The 25,092-nt window shown below is 42.7% G+C and overlaps 1 protein-coding gene across 2 annotated transcripts; it reads left to right on the top strand.

Annotated features, from left to right (window-relative positions):
• Window positions 1-4,654: 4,654 nt before the first annotated feature.
• Window positions 4,655-21,521, top strand: LOC145428406 (protein NLRC3-like). Of its 2 annotated transcripts, XM_080300551.1 has the most exons (11): window positions 4,660-4,744; window positions 6,268-6,338; window positions 6,414-6,543; window positions 6,799-6,900; window positions 7,893-7,971; window positions 8,091-8,277; window positions 8,407-10,207; window positions 11,121-11,294; window positions 11,569-11,742; window positions 18,272-18,318; window positions 18,467-21,521. In XM_080300551.1, exons 3-11 carry the CDS (start codon window positions 6,425-6,427, stop codon window positions 19,009-19,011), a joined length of 3,228 nt encoding a protein of 1,075 aa, XP_080156677.1. In that variant the 5' UTR covers window positions 4,660-4,744; window positions 6,268-6,338; window positions 6,414-6,424; the 3' UTR covers window positions 19,012-21,521. The 2 variants fall into 2 exon arrangements, with proteins under 2 accessions (XP_080156678.1, XP_080156677.1); XM_080300552.1 differs by lacking the exon at window positions 6,268-6,338 and having other exon boundaries at window positions 4,655-4,744.
• Window positions 21,522-25,092: the final 3,571 nt, after the last annotated feature.

Consider the following 25,092-nt stretch of genomic DNA (forward strand, 5'->3'; position numbering starts at 1 on the left):
TGCAGAAAAAAAGTAACACAGCCTCAGCTGCAAAAGAAAGAGAGCATGCATGGCAAAACATAGCCGACAGAGTCAATGCGTGTTAATTTAAACATTGATCTAGGGATTTCCACCCATTTAACACGTTATTTTATTATATTTTATTTTTTATTTTATACATTTTATTTTGTGATGATGTGAGCTGTTAGATTATTCTGTTATTATATGTTACCTTATATATGTAATCAAAGTAGTTGAATTAGAATACTGCTGTAGATCACATTATACCCTTTAATATAGAGTGTGTGAGCTGTATGTAGTTTAGTTCTCGTTATACTTTTGAGTTAAAAGAACATATTCACATATTAGTTCATTAGATAAATGTGCATCACTCTGTATCCTTGATCTGCTGGGAATGTGTTACACTTGACATGCTTAATTGTTGAATCATGAAGAGAAGGTTGTAAGCAGGAGACTCTGTGTCTAAAGTAGAGATGGCACGATACCACTTTTTTATGTCCGATACCGATATCATAAATTTGGATATCTGCCGATACCGATATGAATCCGATATAGTGTTTTTTAATCAACAAAACTTTTTGCAAGTCTGCAAGTTCATACTCAAGTTTAAAACAACAACTACACTAAAGCTATTCTGTTATACCTGTATGCAAAAAAAAAATATATATTTCATAGTTCAGCAATACTGATCAATCTAATAAACTTAAACCTACACCATCCTCCCTATTCTGGTATTTTAAAGAGTACTTAGTGTAAATATTAAGCAACCTAACTAATAGGGTTCCAACTCCCAGCAACAACAAAAATAAATAAATAAAAAATAGGGAACCACCCCTCACGCTCCACCTCATGATGCTTAATCGACGTAATCAACCTTAATTTGATGCAGTGTGAAAAAAAATGCACAGAAATCAATTATTTTTCAAGAAATATTAAATAGATTCAACATCTTTCTTCAACAAAATTGCAGACTGCACAGATGGTACCATCCCAAAGGAAAAAGTACTATAGCTTACTAGGGTATATATATATTAGACTTAATAGTCACTATATACAGTAATTGACTTCTATTCATTTTACATCAAATTAAAACTTTGGGTGTCAGATAATTATTTATTAAAAGCTCGACATTTTAAATGAGAATAAGAAAGAAAAGTATGTCTTTGTGCCCCCTTTTCCCTGTTAATGCCCTATCGGCCCCCCTGGCTAAACTTTGCTAGATCCGCCCCTGCACAGTTACCAGCGTCAGCTACGTAGAAAAAGATCCTCGAGTAGAAAGTAATATTAAATAAATTCTAACAACAGCTGATCAAGCTTAAACGTGCTGCTGTTGTTCAGCCGCTGGTTTCCTCTTTCTGGTGCAAAGTGGGCCAAAAACAAACCAGAGAGACGGACTCGCGACAGAAAAGCCGATCAGCTGATCATTAAGCAGTTTCATGATTGAAGTCGCAGCAAGAGGAGGCAGTCGCTCCATATATCGTTTGGTAAGCTTAACGCTGGAATGCTTTACAAACATTCAGAGATGGACTTACACACTTGCTTTACTTCTCTCGGGGATAACTTTGTCGGAGATGAAATGCCAGGTTGCTAGCGAAGCTCCAAATGCTATCCAGACCACCGACAGGTCCCGCATGCCACAGCTGCTCTATCACGTGATGCATACTGCTCCGACGTGCTAACGTCGTTCTGAGGTGAGTTACGGCGTGTTGCAAGTTTTGTGAGGTGCTTTCGTGATATTTAATGGATCGGATTACATTTTTTATTTTTCTCCGATATCCGATCCAGTAATTTAGGTCAGTATCGGACCGATACCGATACGTAATATCGGATCGGTCCATCTCTAGTCTAAAGACAGGGGAGATAGACAGACCACATTCCATACCCCCACCTTACAGAAAGCAGAGAAACAACTGCCGAGGTCATAACTTAGGCGCTGTAACAGAGAAAGAATGTGATGTTTTGGCTTTTACGACTAGCTGGGGGCCACTAGAGACTATAAAAAGCTGAGCAACCCGTCACCATTTTGAGACATGCTGTCGAACCTCTGCAGGCATCTCTCCCGTCCGGACGTTGTAATGCTCTGACTGTTGAATTGTATGGAAATAAATGATTGTTGATTGAGCATTTATACACCGAGTATTGTCCTTCCTTCAGCCCAAAGATTCAAAGAATTGGGTGATTTCAACAGAGCACAAGTGCAACCCAACAGGCCCCAAACGTTCCTGGCAGCAAGTAAAAATGAAATATAAAAATATAGTCAGGAGGTCAAAGGTCAGAGCTCCTGTGGGTCTGAGGGCGGCCTCACGCTGGAGAAGGATGAAGGAGTCTGACCTGAGCCAGTGTTTGACATGAACACATCAACACTGCTGTCAGTGAGCCTAACGACAGCCGTTAGCATCATTTCAGTGTTTCAGTCATAAAAACACTTCCTGTCACTGTGGTGGTTACAGTGACATCATGCAGTTTGTGCTTTGACATCCAGAGGGCGACAAATCAGCACAGACAGAGAGCTCCATTCAAACTTTGCTGCCATCAGGAATAATTCTTCAAATATAATCATCAGTGTTTGAGCAGTTATGATATCAGGGACAATCTAGACATGTGTGACAATACTGAACATGTCACATGACACACCTCAAACATCATGTGATCCACTCTCAGTCTGCACTTTCATTCATGACTTCAACAGGTTGAAATGAGCTTTGAAGAAACATTCAGTGAAATAAATCTTTCATGGATTCATGTGAGCAGCAGATGAACTTTGTACCAACAACATCTTCAATAACAGAGTCTGAATGAAGCTCAGGTGTTGATGCTGCTCACTGATTGGACGCTTGCTTTCAGCTCTGCTCTCAGTCTTTACTGCACAGGTGAAGGTAGAAAGTGTGACTGGATCTATAGACTGGAAACAGAGAAACATGCTGAACATTTGAAGCTTTGCAGCAGAAATGTTCATGTTACAAATACAGCAGAGCTGATCTGGGATCAGTGTGTTCACACCTGCAGCTACAACAAGGTTTCATCAGAGCTGCTTTTCCACCATCCCTGGACTCGCACCAGTTTGCATACAGGGAGAACCGGTCAACCGAGGATGCGATCGCCACAGTGCTGCACACATTACTGAAGCACTTGGAACACAGGAACACCTATGCACGGCTCCTCTTTGTAGACTACAGCTCGGCTTTTAATACCATCCGGCCATACAAACTACGTCCCAAACTCCACCAACTGGGACTTAACTCCTCTCTGTGCAACTGGATTGTGGACTTCCTCACTAACCGTAGACAGAGTGTCAGAGTGGGTAAGAACACCTCTTCCACCCTTGTGGTCAACACCGGTGCCCCTCAGGGGTGTGTTCTGAGCCCTCTGCTATACACTCTCTTCACCCATGACTGTATTTCCTCCTGCGCGTCCAATCTCATTGTTAAGTTTGCAGATGACACTACAGTGCTCGGACTTATATCCAACAATGATGAGACAAACTATAGGACAGAGGTGCAACAACTAGAGTCATGGTGCCACGACAATAACTTGGTCTTAAACACCAAAAAGACCAAGGAGATCATTGTAGATTTCCGGAAGAGGGGTCATAACAACCATCTGCCTCTCTTCATTGGCAGTGAGGCGGTGGAGAGGGTGAGCAGTTTTAAATTCTTGGGGGTAACTGTGACCGAGGACCTGTCCTGGGGCAACCATATCACCTCAGTTGCACGGAAGGCCCAACAGCGCCTCTACTACCTGAGGAGACTGCGGAGCGCACACATTCCCAGATCTCTGATGTTGAACTTCTACAACTGTGCCATCAGCAGCGTTCTGACGTATGGATTTCTAGTGTGGTTCCCCAGCTGCACCAAGGCCGATCAGCAAGCACTCCAGCGGGTGGTGAAAGAAGCTGGCAGAATTATTGGAACAAGTCTGCCAGAGATCAGTAATATCTTCCCCACTCGCTGTCTGAGGAGGGTGCACAGTATCCTGCGGGACCAACATCACCCTGCGCGCCACCTTTTCCATCTGCTGCCCTCAGGGAGAAGGTACAGGTCTATACAGGCCAGAACATCCAGACTGGCCAACAGCCTGTATCCACAGGCTGTGAGGCTCCTGAACTCTCTGCCCCCCTCTCACGGACAATAACCATATCCAACTTCTTAATAGCAATGAACTGGTCTGCATTGGTGCATCATATCTTTATTCTCTTCCCCCTCCTGCCCCCCCCCCCCCCCCTCTTTCTTAAATAGATAACTATCATATCTGATATCATATCTCACAGTACAATAATATTGAATGGGTGCATTGTTGTATTTTGTCATGTTTCTCAGGTCTTTGTCTGAATTTCTACGAACATTATTGCTAAGGATTGTCTTATTGCATTGGAGTCACACTGGGTTAAATATGTACACTTGGGTTTTAAGGGGTATTTATTATTTTCTTCTTTTTTTGGGTTGTATGGAAGCCCCAAACGCAATTTCATTGTTCTTGACAATGACAATAAATAAATAAATAAATACTAAATACTAAATACTAAATGTCTCCACACGTCAGCATGTGAACTTTACTCTGACTCAGTCTGAGCAGTCAGACGGCATATTTTTAAAGTTAACACATCAGCACACACAGAGCTGAGCCCCTCCCACCTGTGCTGAGTTTCAGGTGGAGTCCCGCCTCCTTCCAGGAAGCAGCTCACCTGTGTGTCCGTGTTTAGTGTCCAGGTGTGGAGTGGAGCTTGTTGTTGGTGTGTGAAGAAACTGTAAGTTTGCTTTGTTTCCTCCTTTAACAGTTTGTCTTTAGGAACTTTACTGTTTGTTCAGCTCGTGTTTGATTTCTTCACACAACAAACTGTGTGTGTTTGTATTTCCGGTCTCTCCATTAAAGTCAGTGTGTAATGTTTCCTGGCTAACATCAGCTGTGTGCAGCTTAGTTCAGCACAAATCTGCCGCTCCATAGTTCACGGTAACGGACTCACAGCTGGACCAACGAGGCCGAGTGTGTCCGCCACTCTGAGCTACGTTCGTGTTTGTGTACTTGTAGTTTGTACTTTGAGTTCACTCAGAGCCCACAGAGGACGCAGCGTACGTGATGACGTCACAGCCCTTTACCTCCTTTACTGTCACTGTGATTAATATTTACACAGAGACACCTGCAGAGCTCTGACGCTAAGCTAGCACACAGCATGCTAACACTAAGCTAAAGCTAGGCTAGCCAAGAACCCAGAGTGAGGTTAAAGCTGAGTAAACACTGACCCCATACCAGCACCGTGATAAAGTGAGCTGCTGCTGCTGAACTTGAACAGGTAACAAAGTGATGAGCAGTCAGGCTGCAGGTTTCTACCTGTTCATGTTTCTACAGTAGAATCACTTTGAAGTGTCTTTGTGCTGTTTCATCTTTGATTTGTGTTCATAAACACTCAGAGAAACATCACGTGACCTCATCAGGATCTGTGTTGGTGTGTGGGGCTGTACCTCAGCTTTATGTTGTTACATGCTCATTTGTTCATTTTAACATCAAAGTAATGTTATGAGGAGTAATGAAGTAACGTACTCCATTACTTTTAATCAAAGTGTTCTGTGTAATATGTGTAATAATGACTGTTTTGAGTAATGACCAACACTGATCACAACAAAGAGGAAATGCCTCCAACATGCACAAACATTTGAGCCACAACATGCAGTTAATGTGCACAAATGTCTTTGATATGCTGCTCAGTGATGGTGGTGACTGTCAGAGCAGAGCTACTGAGAATCAATAAGTAATATCAATGATGGGATCAGAATCACTAAATTCTTCTCATCCCTGTCAGTATCATACATGTGCTGTATAATGTGATAAATGTAGAGGTGCTGGCTGTTCTCTCACTCTGCTGTTTAGCTGTAAAGGACGCCTCCCTGCCTTTGTCTCATTCATGACCTTTAATAGTCTCTTCTAACATGCAGAGATCTGTATGATCTGTTTCATAGAGTCTAACCAGCCTGTACAGGTAACAACAACAGTCACTGCATCACTGACACACAAACGTCATCTCTGTCAATAACAACATTCATACATGGAATAAAAACACATCAGTGGATCATTGCTGGAGCTGATGTTTGTGCTCCTGGTGCAAAGGCTCTCAGTTTCCTCCTTGAAATAACATCAGTGGTGGGTCAGCGACATGCTTTCTTTCCCTCTCAGGTTTAAATATCTGGGACTCTCCACCGTTTGGTTTTAGAGCTGAAGAAGCTTCTCAGATGAAACGTCTTCCAGAAACTTAAAGACGTCTCTTTTCTCTCCAAGCTCCTTAGATCACATGACCTGGATGACTGAACCTACAGACACATTGACCTGGTTTCATGGTCACATGACAGGTCAGAGGTCAGCGACTGTAACTCAGTTCCTCCTGTTAATGTGAACTCACTGAGTGTTTGTGGTTTACCTCTCAGACTGACTGAAGATGATGATGGAGGAAGAGGAGGACAGAGCAGAGTCTGCAGGGTCCAGCTGTCCGTCTGTGAGGAGTGACCGGTCCAAAGGTCAAAATCCAGAGTTCAGTGGTGAACCTGGAGCAACGAGGTCAGAGAGCTGAACTCACTGAGTAACAGAAATAATTCTGCACTGACATTATAATCAGTGTTGACTCTGGTTGATTGTCTGACTGTGTTTGTGAGCTGAGAGGAAATGAAAATGAGTTTGTAACAAAAATCAGTTTTGTCCAGTTTTCCTGTAAAAAGCTGAACTCTAATCTAAGAGGATGTTACTGACAGGAAACAGCTGCATTATCTGCAGTCTGTGTGATCACAGCTGCTTCAATCATGTTTGTGTCTGCAGAGGTCAGAGGTCACAGTCTGCAGGGTCCAGCTGTCCGAGTGTGAGGAGTGACCGGTCCAAAACTCCACCCCCAGTCTTCAGTGGTGAACCTGGAGCAACGAGGTCAGAGAGCTGTGATGACTCCTTTACATGTTTGTGTTTCCTGGATAAATATGACCTGAAACATCCTCAGATTGTTACAAAGATTCATTAAAAAGAAAACAATGAAAGAGAAAAGATCCAAATGTTCGACTTGGTCATTTGCTGTTTGAGGACAGTGATGCTCATATCTGTGGGGAAAGTGTGACCTGAGTGGGTTCATGTTTGTCTTTAAAGAACAGAGCTGCTCTGATTCTCTTTGTGTCTGATCTGTTAAACAGTCTGAGAGGTCACACAGAGACCCAGCAGCTAAAGCCTGGATCATACTGGCTGCTGTTACTCCATCAGGACAACACTGAACCACAGTGGTGTGGATGTAGTGGATAAATCCCACCATACTGATGCTCAGAGTTAACCACAGGGAACAAAACCAGATGTTACCTTCAGATTGTGACCTTTGGAGTGGACGATGCAGATTTCAATAGAGAATAAATGTTGTTGTTTTTCAGCTGTGAAGAAAGAATCTAATTTTCTGAACTTAAGAATTTATGATGCTGGAAACAACATGGAGACTATAACACAACATTTCCACTGTGTTCATAGAATGAATGTAAAACTGTCAGACATTCATTAAATATGCAAAATGTCTACAGAAGCATCAGAGGGTCAGACGTGAAGCACTCAGTGATTTTGATCAAATGACTCATCAGTTATTGATCTGTACTACACTGATCTACCACGTTAGTAAAGCTGGTGTTCTGGTGGTGGAGGGAGACTCGGATCATGTTCTGGTTTTGGAGCAGTGATCTGCTGATGGTTCAGTTTGATGAGCTTCTTCAAAATCATCCCTGACATCACCACTGAAAGGACGTCCATGAAAACAGACTGAAAATTACTGATATGTTCACAATCTGAGAGTTTAAAACTTGACAGACTTGATTCAGATGAAGTTATTTGAGCAGAAACTCCTGGATCTTTATCCTGTGTTGATCTAATCCTTCATGGTTCCTCCACAGAGTGGACCAGCAGAGCTCAGAGGTTCCCAGTGGTCAGTCTGCCCAGCAGCATCAAACACAGCTGGACTCCATATTTATGGTCTGTACATGTACAACAACTACTGTTACATCTGTTCTGTTCACGGTCGTCTCCATGCTGCTCTTTGTAGGCTCCATGATTTCAGTCTGATTGGCTCATTCATAAATATTCTGTTCCAGCTGCTGGAGGACAACATCATCACTTTTGTGAAGAACGAGCTGAAGAAGATCCAGAAGGTTCTGAGTCCAGATTACCCAGAATGCTTAGAGAGTCAGAGGAGCAGCAGCAGAGAGGCGTTTGTGAAGATCACAGTGGACTTCCTGAGGAGAATGAAGCAGGAGGAGCTGGCTGACCGTCTGCAGAGCAGTAAGAGGATTTATCTAAAGATTTAAGCTGCTGGATAAATGAGACATTTTCCAGAGATGGAAGATGGAGCAACATGTTTTAAAGATTAGTTCTTTTTGGAATTGAGTGTTTATTTTTCTTCTCATTCAGAACTTCAAGCTGCAGTTTGTCATCGTAACCTTAAATCCACCCTGAAGAAGAAGTTCCAGTGTGTGTTTGAGGGCATCGCTAAAGCAGGAAACCCAACCCTCCTGAATCAGATCTACACAGAGCTCTACATCACAGAGGGAGGGACTGCAGAGGTCAATGATGAACATGAGGTCAGACAGATTGAAACAGCATCCAGGAAACCAGACAGACCAGAAACAACCATCAGACAAGAAGACATCTTTAAAGCCTCACCTGGAAGAGATGAACCAATCAGAACAGTGCTGACAAAGGGAGTGGCTGGCATTGGGAAAACAGTCTTAACACAGAAATACAGCCTGGACTGGGCTGAAGACAAAGCCAACCAGGACATCCAGTTCATATTTCCATTCACTTTCAGAGAGCTGAATGTGCTGAGGAAGAAAAAGTTCAGCTTGGTGGGACTTGTTCATCACTTCTTTACTGAAACCAAAGAAGCAGGAATCTGCAGCTTTGAAGACTTCCAGGTTGTGTTCATCTTTGATGGTCTGGATGAGTGTCGACTTCCTCTGGACTTCCACAAAACTACAATCCTAACTGACCCTAGAAAGTCCACCTCAGTGGATGTGCTGCTGATAAACCTCATCAGGGGGAAACTGCTTCCCTCTGCTCGCCTCTGGATAACCACACGACCTGCAGCAGCCAATCAGATCCCTCCTGACTGTGTTGGCATGGTGACAGAGGTCAGAGGGTTCACTGACCCACAGAAGGAGGAGTACTTCAGGAAGAGATTCAGAGATTCAGAGCAGGCCAGCAGGATCATCTCCCACATCAAGACATCACGAAGCCTCCACATCATGTGTCACATCCCAGTCTTCTGCTGGATCACTGCTACAGTTCTGGAGGATGTGCTGGAAACCAGAGAGGGAGGACAGCTGCCCAAGACCCTGACTGAGATGTACATCCACTTCCTGGTGGTTCAGGCCAAAGTGAAGAAGGTCAAGTATGATGGAGGAGCTGAGACAGATCCACACTGGAGTCCAGAGAGCAGGAAGATGATGGAGTCTCTGGGAAAACTGGCTTTTGATCAGCTGCAGAAAGGAAACCTGATCTTCTATGAATCAGACCTGACAGAGTGTGGCATCGATATCAGAGCAGCCTCAGTGTACTCAGGAGTGTTCACACAGATCTTTAAAGAGGAGAGCGGACTGTACCAGGACAAGGTGTTCTGCTTCATCCATCTGAGTGTTCAGGAGTTTCTGGCTGCTCTTCATGTCCATCTGACCTTCATCAACTCTGGACTCAATCTGCTGGAACAACAACAAACAACCTCTACATGGTCTAAATTATTTAACAAACTAAAACTTCAATCTCTCCACCAGAGTGCTGTGGACAAGGCCTTACAGAGTCCAAATGGACACCTGGACTTGTTCCTCCGCTTCCTCCTGGGTCTTTCACTACAGACCAATCAGACTCTCCTACGAGGTCTGCTGACACAGACAGGAAGTAGCTCACAGACCAATCAGGAAACAGTCCAGTACATCAAGAAGAAGCTCAGTGAGAATCTGTCTGCAGAGAAAAGCATCAATCTGATCCACTGTCTGAATGAACTGGATGATCGTTCTCTAGTGGAGGAGATCCAACAGTCCCTGAGATCAGGAAGTCTCTCCACAGGTAAACTGTCTCCTGCTCAGTGGTCAGCTCTGGTCTTCATCTTACTGTCATCAGAAGAAGATCTGGATGTGTTTGACCTGAAGAAATACTCTGCTTCAGAGGAGGCTCTTCTGAGGCTGCTGCCAGTGGTCAAAGCCTCCAACAAGGCTCTGTGAGTAAATCTGTGATCATGTTTATTTTTAAAATGTTGATTAAAAGTGGTCATAGATTTCTTCCATGACAGATCCATGTCCTAAAACCATGAGACAGCGTAGTTGTATAGTATAAAAGAAAAAAGGAGAACTTTTGACCACAATATTGTAACTTGAATGAACTTTTGATACAGCCTTTAAACATAAAATTTATGAACAGAATCGGTGACAAAGGGCAGCCCTGGTGGAGCCCATCACCCACCGGACTTATTACTATCCAACGTATTGCCGGCTATGCCAACCAAGCTCTTGCAATGGTTGTAAAAGGATCGAATGGCCATAAAATGTTTCTCAGTTTTATTATTTTCAGTCACATCTGTTTTTGATTATTAACTGAATATTTTAAAATTCAGGCTTTTTATGTTATACAAAACATCATATTTTCTTATGATGTCTTGTATTGATTCTGAAGGAATAGTTTTCATCAGTATCGCAGATACCAGCCTGAATTTTACTTTGTATTGGATCAGAAAGGAAATCAGTGGCATCACACATCACTTACAGCAACTTCAGTACCACTCCATTTTAATAAACTGGGGGGAGGTGCACCAAGATTCAGTATGAGATAAAGAATTATTTTTAACTGTAAGGTTGGAGAAATCTGTTGTTGGAAATTGGAAGAACAGGTCATCTTAAAAATCACTGCATTGTAGTTTTATTCAGGCCCCTTCAATCTGTGATCGCTGTTGCTTTGCATTGTAAATGCTACTATTACAAAAGTCACAAATATTAGTGTATGTGTGTGTTGTTGGGTAATAAACCAAAAGAACAGAATCTACCAGCACCTCACTGATTTCTGCTTAAAAACAATAAAAAAGCAATAAAGCTCTGATTTGTTTGGTTGATCTTGTCTCCCTTCCACCTTGATTTCAGACTGAGTGGCTGTAACCTGTCAGACAGAAGCTGTGAAGCTCTGTCCTCAGTCCTGAGCTCCCAGTCCTCCCGTCTGACAGAGCTGGACCTGGGTAACAACAACCTGCAGGATTCAGGAGTGAAGCTTCTGTCTGCTGGGATGAAGAGTCAATACTGCAAACTGGAAACGCTGAGGTCAGATCAAGCAATATCGATTTTTTTTTTCATCAATTAACATCATTTAATCAATTTCATTTGGAAAAAATTAACAGTGTTTATGTTTTGTTTTTTTAATGAATCCATCCAAATCACACTAAACTGCCACATTTGTCTTTTGTAACATGAGGCAATAAGGATTCCAGCATGTCCTGAAACAGTGTTGAAATATTGTAAATGTAGTAGCTCCTCATGGCACCATGAATATACTTTAACACAAGTGTTTCATGTCTTCTTGTCATCCTTTCTTCAGACTGAGTGGCTGTAACCTGTCAGACAGAAGCTGTGAAGCTCTGTCCTCAGTCCTGAGCTCCCAGTCCTCCCGTCTGACAGAGCTGGATCTGGGTAACAACAACCTGCAGGATTCAGGACTGAAGCTTCTATTTTCTGCAGTGGAGAGTCCAAAGTGTACACTTGGGATTCTCAGGTCAGGATTCAGTCTTTTCTGATGATGATTTAAAACCTGAGTCAGGTCGATAAATGGCTTACTCATTTACAACAGACATGATTTGTCAAATCACCTTATATCTAACCCAAAGGTCCTGTGTTTTACTACTTTGATTTTTTAGTAAAACACAGGACCTCTTAATATTTATCTAAGAGACCATATATAATTTTTTTCCCTGGATCATGTGTGTACCCTCCTGGTTGGAGCTCCAGCAGCCTGTATCAGTGAATGGGACTTTAAATGAAATTGCTGCCCCTGTCAGGAAGAGGTCTGAGTGACACACAAAACAGAAAATATGAGCACTGCATGTGTCTGAGGCTACTCAGATACAGACCTGAATGAGACACTAACTTTGTCTCTGAGAGATAACTTTTATTATTAAATACACTTCATTTCTCATCTGTGTAGAGAATGTAGAGTTTGACATGCTAATATTACAAAATGAAAAATCACACTGAGTCACAAAGAAATTGTTTTGGAGTATTTATGGTTCAGCTGATGAAATTGTTCAAACAAACCAGTAATTTACACCGAAACAGCACAAGTGAAACTTTTTCGAGGGACTTACACTAAGCTTGTCCTGGTACACCTGTAGAGCCCAGCTTCTATGGACCATGAGCTTAAGTTCTGTGCTGCTCTGATTTATTGCCTGTGCTGTCTTTCAGTTCAGCTTTGTCGAGTCTCTGGTAGGATTTCTTTTACATGACCTGTGTAAAAACAAAACAGGAAACACATTAAGCTGAAGTAAGATGCACAATTTGAAAAATGGGGCACAAAAAATGTTGCTGCTTTCTGGAAAGTGCGTCTAAGAAGACCCAATGGAGAAAGTGAAGAGAAAAATCAAAGATTAAGAAGAAGAAAATGGCAGAGGCAGTTTCTCTTGGACTGCCTGCAGATGGGGTGAGACTCTAGAAACAGGGATGATTGGAGAAAATGCAAAGAGGCCATAGGATAAACCAGGAGATGAATACTCTGGTGTTCTGGGGATAGTGGGAGTGAGAGGGAGAGATGCCAGTAAATGATTTCAAGGATAAATTTGAGAGAATCAGAGCTAAGAAACCAAAGCAAGTGGGGAACTACAAACATATGGACAGACTCATAATTAGGCCAAAGACACATTAAAGCAATTATTACAGGTTTAGAAACAGGGATGGATATGAAGGAGCTTAGCATGAATTTGCATTGAGGAAAGAATAGCAACGAGCATCAGAGGAAACAGTTAGGAAAACTAAAAGGATGTACTGGCAGGAATACTGCAGTACTTTAGGAAGAACTACCGTATTTCCCAGACTACAGAGCGCACCTGAATATTAGCCGCACAAGCTAAAATCAGGGGAAAATCCTGTTTTGTACATACATTAGCCGCACCTGACTAAAAGCCGCAGGTGTTTCAATGTTGACTTATCATATGTAAGAGAATATGCACAAAGAGAATTGTCAGGAAAGAGATGGCTGTTTGGAGACACACCCCTTTTATTAATATTTTGAAAAACAAGTTATGGGTACATATTTGCATAACTTTTTAGGTATATGTACAAGTAGCGGTAATTACAAGTACAAAACATGTACTGTGCTTCATAAATGAGTAACAAATGTAGTACATAACAATAACCTACAGCACACCAGAACAATTGATTCGGACTACCTTTTAGGCTCAGGCTTTAACAAGAAGAAAAGTCAGTCATTCACCACCATCTTCCTGCGCACTAAAACCACCAAAGTCCTCTCCTCCAGTGTCGGAAACAAACAGGCTCAGGGTGGCTTCGTCATCCACTCTCAGCTTCTTTCTTTCGTTGTCACTTTCAAAACCAAAGAAATCCTCGTTGTCAGTGTCAGAGTCGAACACCCTCAGAAGGGCCGTGGCGGTGTCCTCCTCTCCATCATGCAGCATTCAGCCCTTCGAAATCTGTTGGTGATCGTGGATGTTTTCACACTTTTCCACGCTGTCAGAATCCAATGGTGGAGTTGGGCATAACTTGCTTTTTGCAAGTTTATCGCCGCTCATCATCCAGGCCTCCAGCTGAACGGGTAGCGCTACTTTGAAGTTTGTTTTTCACGCTACTTGTACGGCACTACGTTGCCTGACGGATGGACATGTGACCAACATACCACTCTTGAACCCCGATCCTTCCGCCAGGCAACGTAGTGCCGTACAACAGCGGAACAAACAAAACAAATCCGCTCATGGACAATCCATAGAAAAGCCGCACCTGACTAAAAGCCGCAGGGCTCAAAGCTTGTGCAAAAAGTAGCGGCTTATAGCCCGACAATTACGGTACACCAGTTCAGAATGTGTGGAGTACAGTTAAGAACATGAATGCAGACAGGAAACAACAGCAGCTGTTGTAAAGTAAATTCAAACTCCTTCATTAAATGCAGCTGGTTGAGTTGAAAACAATGGAGAATGATTGTGTTACGTTGTTTATTCTCTATAGAAATGGAGCAGGAGTGCATGCAGAGCTGGACGTGGGCTGTATATACATGCGTGTATCTGTTTTGTCTGTGAGCAGAGAAAACAAAGCGCTGGAAATGTCATATTGAAATGTTAAATCAGGAAAATCCTGGAGAAGAGGATAGTTCTAATGTTCAGTTTGTAATGTTGAATTCAACACAGCTCTTAAATGCATAAAAATGACTTCACCTGACGTCAGACTGAACAATCGGATTAGCTACTGATATTGATTTAACCCGTTTAGACCTACCATAGAACCAAGTCCGCCAGAGCTTATATTATATTTTTACATGCTGTAGAGCCATTTTTGGGAGCATTTCAAGTTGCTATACATCAATACAACCATTACAGCCTAAATTTTAATAATATGTATGTATTAAGTGCATAGTAATTACATAAATTGCAAAAAAGTGCAATAAACTACAAAAAAATTGAAAATCGTTTTTGTTTTTTTAACATATATTTCTAGTTAGAGAAATTTAAGAGGCTTATCCCTCAAAACTGTAAATACAAAAAAGTTGCACAAAATAGTTTCCCACCTCAGGAAATTTATTTTGAGTGCCTTCATAGTTTTATTTTTGAAATACACCAATTTTTATATACTGCAGGAAAAACGAAAATAAATATTATACTGCAAATTTGCAAAATAACAGCATATGCATCAAAATAAACTATTTCCAGCAGAGCAATATGAGTCCTAAGCATATGTGGAAGGAAACTGTAACCTAGGACAAGCTGATGGCATAAGATGTAAATACAACTCCTCAGGTTTCATATGCAAAAAAAATTATTGCGCTAGCTCACGTGATTACAGTGCTACCGGGATTTAAAAATAGTTGCGCAAAACGGAGTGTGCCCACTCTGACCAGTTTTAAAGGGTTAAAGCAAGAAAATATGGTATTAGCATTAGATGCCAATTCCTATTAACCTTAAATTAGCATTACCTGCTAATGGCAGTCTACTTAGCATTAACTCCTCACTAATGTAATGCTAATTCACATCAAATTATCTTTAGCTTTAGCATTAGCTGCTAGCTTCAGCCTACCTAGCACTAGCTGCTCACATTGTTAAAAGGGAAGAGAAAACGATATTAGCATTAGCTTGTAATAATTATTCACCCCTAATTAGAATTAGCCACTAATGGCAGCATACTTAGCATTAACTCCTCACATCGTTATAATGCAAATGATGCTAACTTGCATTAAATTAGACTGCTGTTATTAGCTAATGCTATTTAGCAGTAGCTGCTCACATTGCTATAAAGCAAAGGAAAACGATATGAGCATTAGGTTCTAATGCGTATTTGCCTTAAATTAGACGTAGGTGGGCAGCACGGTGGCACGATGGTTAGCACTGTTGCCGCACAGCAAGAAGGTCCCGAGTTCAATTCCACCATCAGGCCGGGGTCTTTCTGTGTGGAGTTTGCATGTTCTCCCCGTGTTTGCGTGGGTTCCCTCCGGGTACTCCGGCTTCCTCCCACCGTCCAAAGACATGCAGCTTGTGGGGATAGGTTAATTGGATAATCCAAATTGCCACTAGGTGTGAATGTGCGAGTGAATGTGAGTGTGAATGGTTGTCTGTCCCTGTGTGTTAGCCCTGCGACAGACTGGCGACCTGTCCAGGGTGTACCCCGCCTTTCGCCCTATGACAGCTGGGATAGGCTCCAGCGCCCCCCGCGACCCTGAAAAGGATAAGCGGAAGCGAATGGATGGATGGATGGATAGACGTAGGTGCTAATGGCGGCCTACTTAGCATTAGCAGCTCAGATGTTGTAATGCTAGGGAAAAGAGTGTTAGCATTAGCCGTTCACAATGTTATAAAGTTAAGGGAAATAGTGTTAGCATTAGCTACTCACATTGTTAAAAAGTGTTAGCATTAGTGCATAATGCTAATTCACATCAAATTAGCATTAGTTAATAACGGCAGCCTATTTAGCATTAGCAGATAATGTTGACCTTGGCCCACTGGAAAAGTTCAGAACTAAAGATTTAGGAGTGTTTCTCGATAGCTCTTTCTCGTTTGAGAAACAAATGAATTCTGTTATTAAAACCAGCTGTAAGGTTTATATTGTTGATTGTCATTTATGCTTAGAAATATTTACTCATATATGCTTAGAGTTGTATAATCGATTGCATGATGATAGAGGTTTGATCCTGAGTAGTCTGTAAAGACTCTGTGTGCCTTCCAGAGTGCTCTGGCATGCACACACCACTTGGGGCCATGAGAGAGGTCGTACCCTCTCTTACTGATTTATGGTGTAGGACAGGGGTCTCAAACTCAATTTAGCTGGGGGCCGCTGCAGGCAGAGTCTGGGTGAGGCTGGGCCGCATTAGGTTTTCCACAAGAAAGGCATGGTTAAAAAATTCCAATCTTCTCAAATCTCTTTATTTTTATTTTTTAACACAAAATATGAAAAATGAATAAACAAATTAAGAATTAATAAGAAAATAAATCAATCTGTAAAACATAAATAAAATAATAATAAGATATTTTTAGTCAGTGAACTTGTGTGTATCTTTCAGTCTTCTATATCTGCTGTGTTTAGATTGAAATGTCTGTATTAACAGTTCTATAACCTTCTTCTGAACATGAATGGAACACTGTAGAAAATGAACTGTTCTTCTGAACATGGCTTCTCTTGCCTACTCCTTGCTGCTAGAGACCTGGCAGCGTTTCCTCTCGCATAGCCGAGCCAGATTTGGCCTGAGGGAGGAAGCAGTTGCGGCCCTCAGTATGTCTTGAAGATGATCATCCGTAAGTCTGGACCTGTACTTGGACTTATTGAAGTTCAAAGTGGAGAAGAGCTTTTGGCACAAGTATGTGCTACCAAAAAGGCACATGGTCCGCTTGAACATTCGGGAAAGCCGAGGGAAACTAGGGCTCAATTCTCTCAAAAATTGTCCAAGCTTGTCTGCTTTTCCACTCACCTCCCTGAACTTTGCTTTGAGTTCAGAGTTGCACTGCAGCTCAATGAGCTCCATTTGAAGCACAGAAGGGGCATCTTGCACATCAAAGGAGAAGGGGTCCGCAAAAATGTGAAAGGTGGCTCTGTGTGTCTTGAAGTCAGCAAATCTGTGATCAAATTCCTCCTGTAGCCTCAAAATGACATCAACATACTCGTCAGCACTGAATGGTGTGCCTGCATCCACGAGAGCCTTGCATGCTGGGAAATGGCAAAGGTTTGTAAGAGCCCTTTGTTAGGGGGACCGCTGGACTCTTAGCACCAGCTTTGGGGTCACAGGGTCACATCTGGAACGAACACACACACACACAGACACACACAGACACACACACAGACACACACACACACACACACACACACACTATGCACAGACTGGTACTCTTTGTTCATACCTGTGTAAGACGTCATAATGAACTTGTGCATATTCATGTAAGCTCAATAAAGAGCAGTGTTACGAGGGAGCAGACGAGAGCGACTGAGGTCAAGTGAAGGAACGGCGCTGTCACAGTTCTCTCCCTCATCAATTGTCTGGTTCCAGCGGTGGGTCTGTGCTAGACGACCCATCACCAGCTTTTTCCACTGGTTACCAGTACGTGGTAGAATCCACTTCCAGATCTGGTTGTCTTTAAATCTGTGAATGGATTGGCTCCATCTTATCTCTCTTTAACAAAAGAATCCAAGTGGAGCCCTCAGGTCTGCAGATAAGCAGCTTCTGACCAGAACTAGACGTAAAAACAGAGGTGAGCTTTATCGATGGCTGCAGCCAAACTCTGGAACAGTCGCCCTTCACATCAGGTCGTCACCAACACTGGACATTTTTAAAAGCCGGTTGGAAACACATTTGTACTCTGTAGCTTTCAATCCTGACCAGTCTTTATAGTCATTACTGTGTATGTTTCCTATTTTCTCTCTACTCTGTGCAGCACTTTGGCTCAAGCTGTTTTTAAATGTGCTGATAAATAAATGTAGATTTCTTTGAATAAAACAGTGGAGCCGAGCTTTGAGCTCAGTGTGTAACAGTGTGTGTGTGAGAGCCATGTAATGTCCATGTGTGCATGCTGACTGTGCTGCTCTGACCCCCCTCCTCCTTTCAGGGTGGAGCCTGCTGGAGTCCGATGGTTGAGACCAGGTCTGAGGAAGTGTAAGTGTGTTTTTAATGGGATTCATGAAAACAAAGCAGCACACATTCAACCATCTTCATCATGTCAGGAGTCATCATCAAAGTGTCAATCAATGAACAGATGATGGATCAATAACTGCAGCTGGATTGTGTTTGTTCTCTCCATCAGATTCCTGTCAACTCACAATCGACACAAACACAGTGAACACAAAGCTCCAACTGTCTGACAACAACAGGAAGGTGACACATGTGGAGGAGGTTCAGTCATATCCTGATCATCCAGACAGATTTGATGTTCGTCCTCAGCTGCTGTGTAGAAATGGTCTGACTGGTCGCTGTTACTGGGAGGTCGAGTGGAGAGGAAACGTTTCTATATCAGTGAGTTACAGAAGCATCAGAAGGAAAGGACGCAGTGCTGACTGTGTGTTTGGATGGAATGATCAGTCCTGGAGTCTGTGGTGCACTGATGATGGTCCTCGTCATGTCAGGCACAATAACAGAGTAACATCCATCTCCTCCTCCTCCTCCTCCTCCTCCTCCTCTGTCTCTAACAGAGCAGCAGTGTATGTGGACTGTCCTGCTGGCACTCTGTCCTTCTACAGAGTCTCCTCTGACACTCTGATCCACCTCCACACCTTCAACACCACATTCACTCAAACTCTTTATCCTGGGTTTAGTTTCTGGTCTCGTGGTTCCTCAGTGTCCCTGTGCTGATCCAACAGACAGTTTCCATGACTGCAAGTGTTGAGTGGAAAAATGCTACATTGCATTATTGCATCCTCTCACCACAGGAGGCGCTGTTGGCACCACTGATTGCTGATCAGCTGTTCTCTGATGATCTGATTGATACTGTGAATAACGGGACTCACTGAACTCTGTGACACAGTGAAGATTACAGAGTTTAACTTCACCCTTTAAGACTGACCACAGAACCAAGTCCGCCAGAGCTTTTGTTATATTTTTACATGCTGTGGAGCCATTTGTGGGAGCATTTCAAGTTGCTATACATCAATACAACTGTTATAGCCCTAATTTTAATAATATGTATGCATTAAGTCCATAGTAACTACATAAACTGCAAAAAAAACCTCTGCTCATCCATCTCTGTGTGTATCAGGATACATTTGGTTCATAATACACAGAAAAATCAGAGTTATTACCTGTAATAAATGTGAAAGATTCCTGCAGTGATAACCAGGCAGGACTGAAACACATCCAAGCTGTCACCACGGTAACAGCACCGCCCATCCACAGGTGAGGGGAGGAGCAAAAAGAGGGACTTTGACCATTTTATACTAAAAACACTCAACTAATGTTTCTAATATGAAACAAATAAGCCCACATTAATGTGAGCGTTTATTAAATAATAATAATGATGATTTCCTCCTGATCTCATTTCCACAGCAGAGAAAACTGGTGTATATTGAGGTGGAGGGTGTGGTCTGTGGCTCAGGTGTAGAGTGAGGGTGGGGTGCACCACAGCAGCATGCTGGGACTGCTGAGGGTGGAGGAGGGAGTGATGATGACATCAGAGCTGCAGCACAGAGACCAGTGAACACACAGTCTGTTCATCTTTGCATAGATACAATATACAGCACAATATTGAATGACAGACACGCTGTGGGAGCTTCCACAGATACACTGACGTCAGCATCCAGAGTCCTCCTGCTGCTCCCCCCTCAGAGCCCCGTGATCAGCACCAACACATTCAGTTAGATGACAGAGTCCAGCTGCAGCTAGAATCAGCTCCCCTCTGTGAACAACAGCACAGCGTCAGTGTTTCACACTCAGTGAAAGGAGGAAACAGCAGAAGAACACCATGTGTGCTACGTTTCCCAGGACACACTACAAACTGCACAAATACAGAGCAGCACGTGGAAGGACCTGGAGCTGCATTTACAGAGCTGCAGACAGCGTGATGTCCTGTATGGACAGGTGGAAGGAAGCAAGTCCTCAGCTGGAACACTCGTGTTTGTCCACAGACAGGAAACACAGCAGGAAACTTCCTCACAGAAGTGCAGCTCATGGATAACACACTTCCTGTCAGTCAGAATGAGGCTGCAGCCAAACACAGAAAGGTGTTTTTGTCCAGATGAGCCCAGAGAAGAAACACGAGTGTTCACAGACATCAGAAGCTCAGAGAGGTGAAACATGAGGTTGGAGTCCTCGTCAGCATCCAGAAGAGCTGCTGTGAAACCCTGAGTACTCATGACAGACTCTGATGGCACAAACACATCATGATTCAAACAGAAAGACAAACATGGAGCTCCTGATCCTCCTGCATGAGAACAAGCTGACATGAGCGCTGTGTCTGAGAGTGTCTCCCTGTCACAGTGACAATAACACAGCTGCTGCTCACAGTCATTAAACTGACCTGAGGTCAGCTGTGCTCCTTACATATGAACCATGTGACCTCACATCAGTGCTGTGGATGACTGTAGTCATAGAAGAGTAGAGCTGTAGCAGGTGGTGTGAGGAGGAGGTGGTGTATTCTAGTTAACGCAGTACTGAAACACTCCAGCAGAGGGCGCTGTTAAGTCCTTATTGTAACACAGTTACTGTGTGCAGTTAGACTTCATACATAATCTGCACTTATTTCCATCAGACATGCTGTCAGGAAATGATTGGTTTCTATTGATTCTACTTCCTGTTGACTCGTTTGATGACAGTGAAACAATCACAGCTGATTGTGTGATGATGTAAACTGTCACTGTTACATTCAGTGTGTGTGACATAATGTTAGTGCAGGCTGATAACAGCCTGGTTCTGTTAGAAACACATGAACGTGTCCATAGATCAGTGTGTGTTTAACATGAGAGCTTCAGCCCTGCTGATGTGTTAAATAAAGACATGCAGGAAAACTGATGAGACTCTGAAATAACTCTTTATATTTATAATGTAACTCTGCATCAAAAGAACAACAAAGGATCCCAGACAGGTTTCTGTGAACAAAGACCATTCTGATGTTTCTGTGTTTCTAACACTTTGACATTATTAGTAAACAGACTGCAGTGAGCAGCATTTATAAAGAGCTTCTATATAAAGATATGACAGCTGTTTGACAAGTTTATCACTCTGTGTTTGGACCTGATCAGTCCAGCTGTTTACTTGAAACATGTTCATTTACCTGTTCTGTTATATTCATGTTCTTGTCTCTGTTGAAAACACATTTTAATGTCCCTCAGATTTTTCTCCCAGATGAATAAATATAAAAATGACACAAACTGACTGCAGCTACTTTTTGTCCTTTCTGTCAAAAACCTTCATGTGACTCATGAGAGACACGTTTCAGCTGTTTGTGACAGATCAGAGGCCAACAAGTCATTTATAACACTTTCCATCATTGTTTAAAGTTCTCAGTGTTTCTGTGTTGCTGCGTATAGGATCTCCCAGCATCATCACTGTGCTGTCCAATCATTGTGTGCGAGGTTACCCTTATAGTGCGATGTGTGTTTGCACAAAGAGAAGCATGTGTGTCAAATATAAATAAGCACAGAACAGAAACAGCTGCTCGTTTCTTCTGTTTAGAGTCAAGTTAGTGTTTTGTGTCTTTGTTTGAGGCCTGATGTCGAGCAGAGGTGTGTGTAACTGCACTGGTCTGTTATATGTGTGAAGTGTGTGCTTCTCTTCAGCATCATCTTTGTCACTGCTGATTCCTTTGTGTCATCATGTGTTGAGAAGAGAGAACAGTTATAACAGAGGAGCAAAAGGAAGCCCTGAAATCTGCATCAACAAGGAAGTGTTGGCTCACCAGTGATCCCAGCAGAGCCACTGGTTTGGCTCCAGTTGTTCTAGATTCAATGATGTTGTTGCTACAGATACATGTCAGCATCTTTATTGAATTTAATATGAAGCAGAAATGGTGTCATTAGGAGAAGAAGAGGAGAACAAGTCCGGCGAGGAGGCAGCAGCTCTTAAAGATGAAACAGCAGCTCAGCCCTGAGCTCAGAGAGCTGCACATGAAAAAGCTCCTCAAGCAGATCCTGTCAGAGGTTTGTCATCAACAGGAGGAACTGTTCACATCATAGGATGAAGATGCTGTCAGCTGGATGAAGAAGGTTATTTAATGCAAACGTTCACACTGAAGTCAAATTGTTGTCGTGTTGAACAGATTCATGTACTGATCGTCTCCAGAATGTTAGAAGAGCTTCAATGAATCATTAGAAACAACTTACAGCTGCACAGCTGTGTCAAACACATCTGTGTGTCATTGTGGGATTGTTGTGTTTCTACATGTGACACACGTCTAAAACATGCACACAATCTGAACACAAACAGGGACTCATGTGTTCCCACAGCCAGATGCTGAGAGCCATTTCCTTGTAGTCCTGTGTCTACATACATGAACCATTAGATGTTATTGGAATGATTGTCAGCTCTGATAGTTTCATGTGTGTTTAGCTGGACGCTGTTTGATCCTCGACATGTTTAAAGGTGTCCAGTCCTGAGACACTGGGGCTGGAAACAGCTGTGATGTCATTGGACTGTCACACAGACAGAAGTGCATGAAGTGAGCAGCCGAGGAGCCGCTGATGTTTTGGATTCAACAGCATTTGAAAGGTCGACACAGACACGTTTGCACACAGAAAGCTGAATCTGTCATATGCCACAGTGAACTCACTGTTCAGTGTTTTTCAGGAAGCTTCTTAACTGCCTCTGCTGCCAAACAAGCAGCTGATGTCCTTGAGAAGAAGCTGAAGAAGTCTTCAACAACAAATACAGGAAGTGGACTTTCAAATACTAGATTCACTTTAGACTCACAGAGAAATGACTCAACCAGCTGTGTTTGACTATATGAAAGGTCAGTGTGTGTCTGCACACAGACTGTTGTGTTGGACTGTTATTCAGTTGTCTGCTGAATGTTTTCAAATGTCTGCATCTCAGCTGTGATGAGGCTGGGGGTCATGGGAGGCCACCGTAGCAGCCTCTTCAACATCATGACATCATCATAAATGCTGCTGGACTGTCTGATGGGCTGACGGTGAAAAAGCCGTCGGGAAGGAAACAGAAGACGTTTCAGAGGCTGCAGCAGATTTCTTTGATTCGGGGCCTTTTTCAGCTTTATTGGACAGAGCAGTGAAGATAAGTGACAGCAAAGCAGAGAGAAAGGGGGCGTGGCCCGGGTCAAAGCCAGGCCAGCTGCTCTCCACCTCGTGGTCACCTGCTCATCCTAGTGAGCTCCACCAGCAGCCCTTTCACACACTTTACACTGTCAAACACTGTGTGTGGACCTCAGCTAACAACAGGCTACATTTAAGTCTGGACTACATGCTTTTATATTGTTTTTATTCCATCAGCAGCTCAACATCATGAGCAGCTTTGACATAAAGACATCAAACTCAAGCTGACTTTAAACTACTTTTAATACAGGGGCTCAAAAACAACAACATCTTTATTATATATCAGGACACAAAGTCATTTCATCTCAAAGGGAAACAGCTTTATTTGGAATAACCAGCACTATCAACTGGTTTGGGATCTCCACCAGTTTCATGTCTTTGCAGCTTCTCCAACAAAGTTCCTGTAAAATCAGCATGTTTGTCTTTATTGGTTTGATAGTGATTGATTATTCAGTCCCAATCTGCTGTCATCTAAAGAACAAAATGATGTTTCTATGAGTCACAAAGCTCCAGATGTTGTCGGCTTCACAAAGAAAACAAAGAACTTAAACACAAAGTGTTTGGAGCCAAAATGTTCCCAAGCTGCTCTTTTTGAAATGGCAGAGGTACAGTGGTGTCTAACAGCACACTGTGGAAGGCAAACATGTTATTGTTGGATGAAACTTCATGAATCCTTTGTAGATTTGAGCTGTTGGAGCCTTTCTTTTCTCTTCAGGTGTACAGATGCTGAGGAGGCAGGTGAAGCAGGTGGAGCTGTTGTGATGCTGGCAGAGGGTGTGTCTTAGTAACTCTGTGAGGCAGAACTGGATCCAACATTGTGGATGTGTTGATGTTGGAGCCATTAAGAGTCTCTGGCCACACTGTAGGATTTCCCTTTGATCCACTGTGGGGGCATTTTGGAGTCTGTCAGTGAAACTCTTCATGTTTGTGTTTGACTCCAGTTTATAGAAACAGAGAAATGTGTCATGCTTTTGTTCGGCCTCCACAAATACACACATTTGTTCATTGGTTGGACTTTTTGGAAGGAGACACATTGAAAACCATGTTAATAAGATCTTGTTGTTTCCTGTGGATCCGACACAGAGAGTGGACTTCAGACAGAAAGCGTGGAAGAGATTTTAGAGGCCGTGTGTGGCAACAGGAAGTTTCTGTGTGTTTGCTGATCTTACATGTGGAAAACAACACGTGATGTTTGTGAAGTCCTACAATGATCATTGTTCTCACAGCATTTTGAGTGGGAACAGTTCAAACTGGGAGTAGTGGGAGTTATTTACTGATTGAAACAAGCTGAATGTTTCTGTGACGATGAAGATCAGCAGCTCAGCTGATCAATGAACTGACATCTATCAGTCGTTTCATGAGATGAAGTCATCAGCAGACATTTGTTCTGACTGTGTGATGAATGTCAGAACGTCAGGGCTCTGCTTTAGTCACTGCTTGATGATCATTGGCTCATTGTTGAATCCAGGGGCCCAGTCTGACCTCTGACCTTTGCTGCAGGTCTTCTGTGTTATCTCCACTTTCATGTCTGATCTTCTGCTGTATCGTCCAAAATAAACATCTGGATCATTTCCAACACTTCAGCAGATCTTTAGTTTGGGCAGTGCAGCACAGAATAACACATATTGTACTATACTGCCCACTTCCTGATCTTATTGGATCTGTGTGTGAGGTT

This window comes from Astatotilapia calliptera, chromosome 4 (genome assembly GCF_964374335.1).
Source record: "Astatotilapia calliptera chromosome 4, fAstCal68.1, whole genome shotgun sequence".
NCBI classification, from domain to species: Eukaryota; Metazoa; Chordata; class Actinopteri; order Cichliformes; family Cichlidae; genus Astatotilapia; species Astatotilapia calliptera.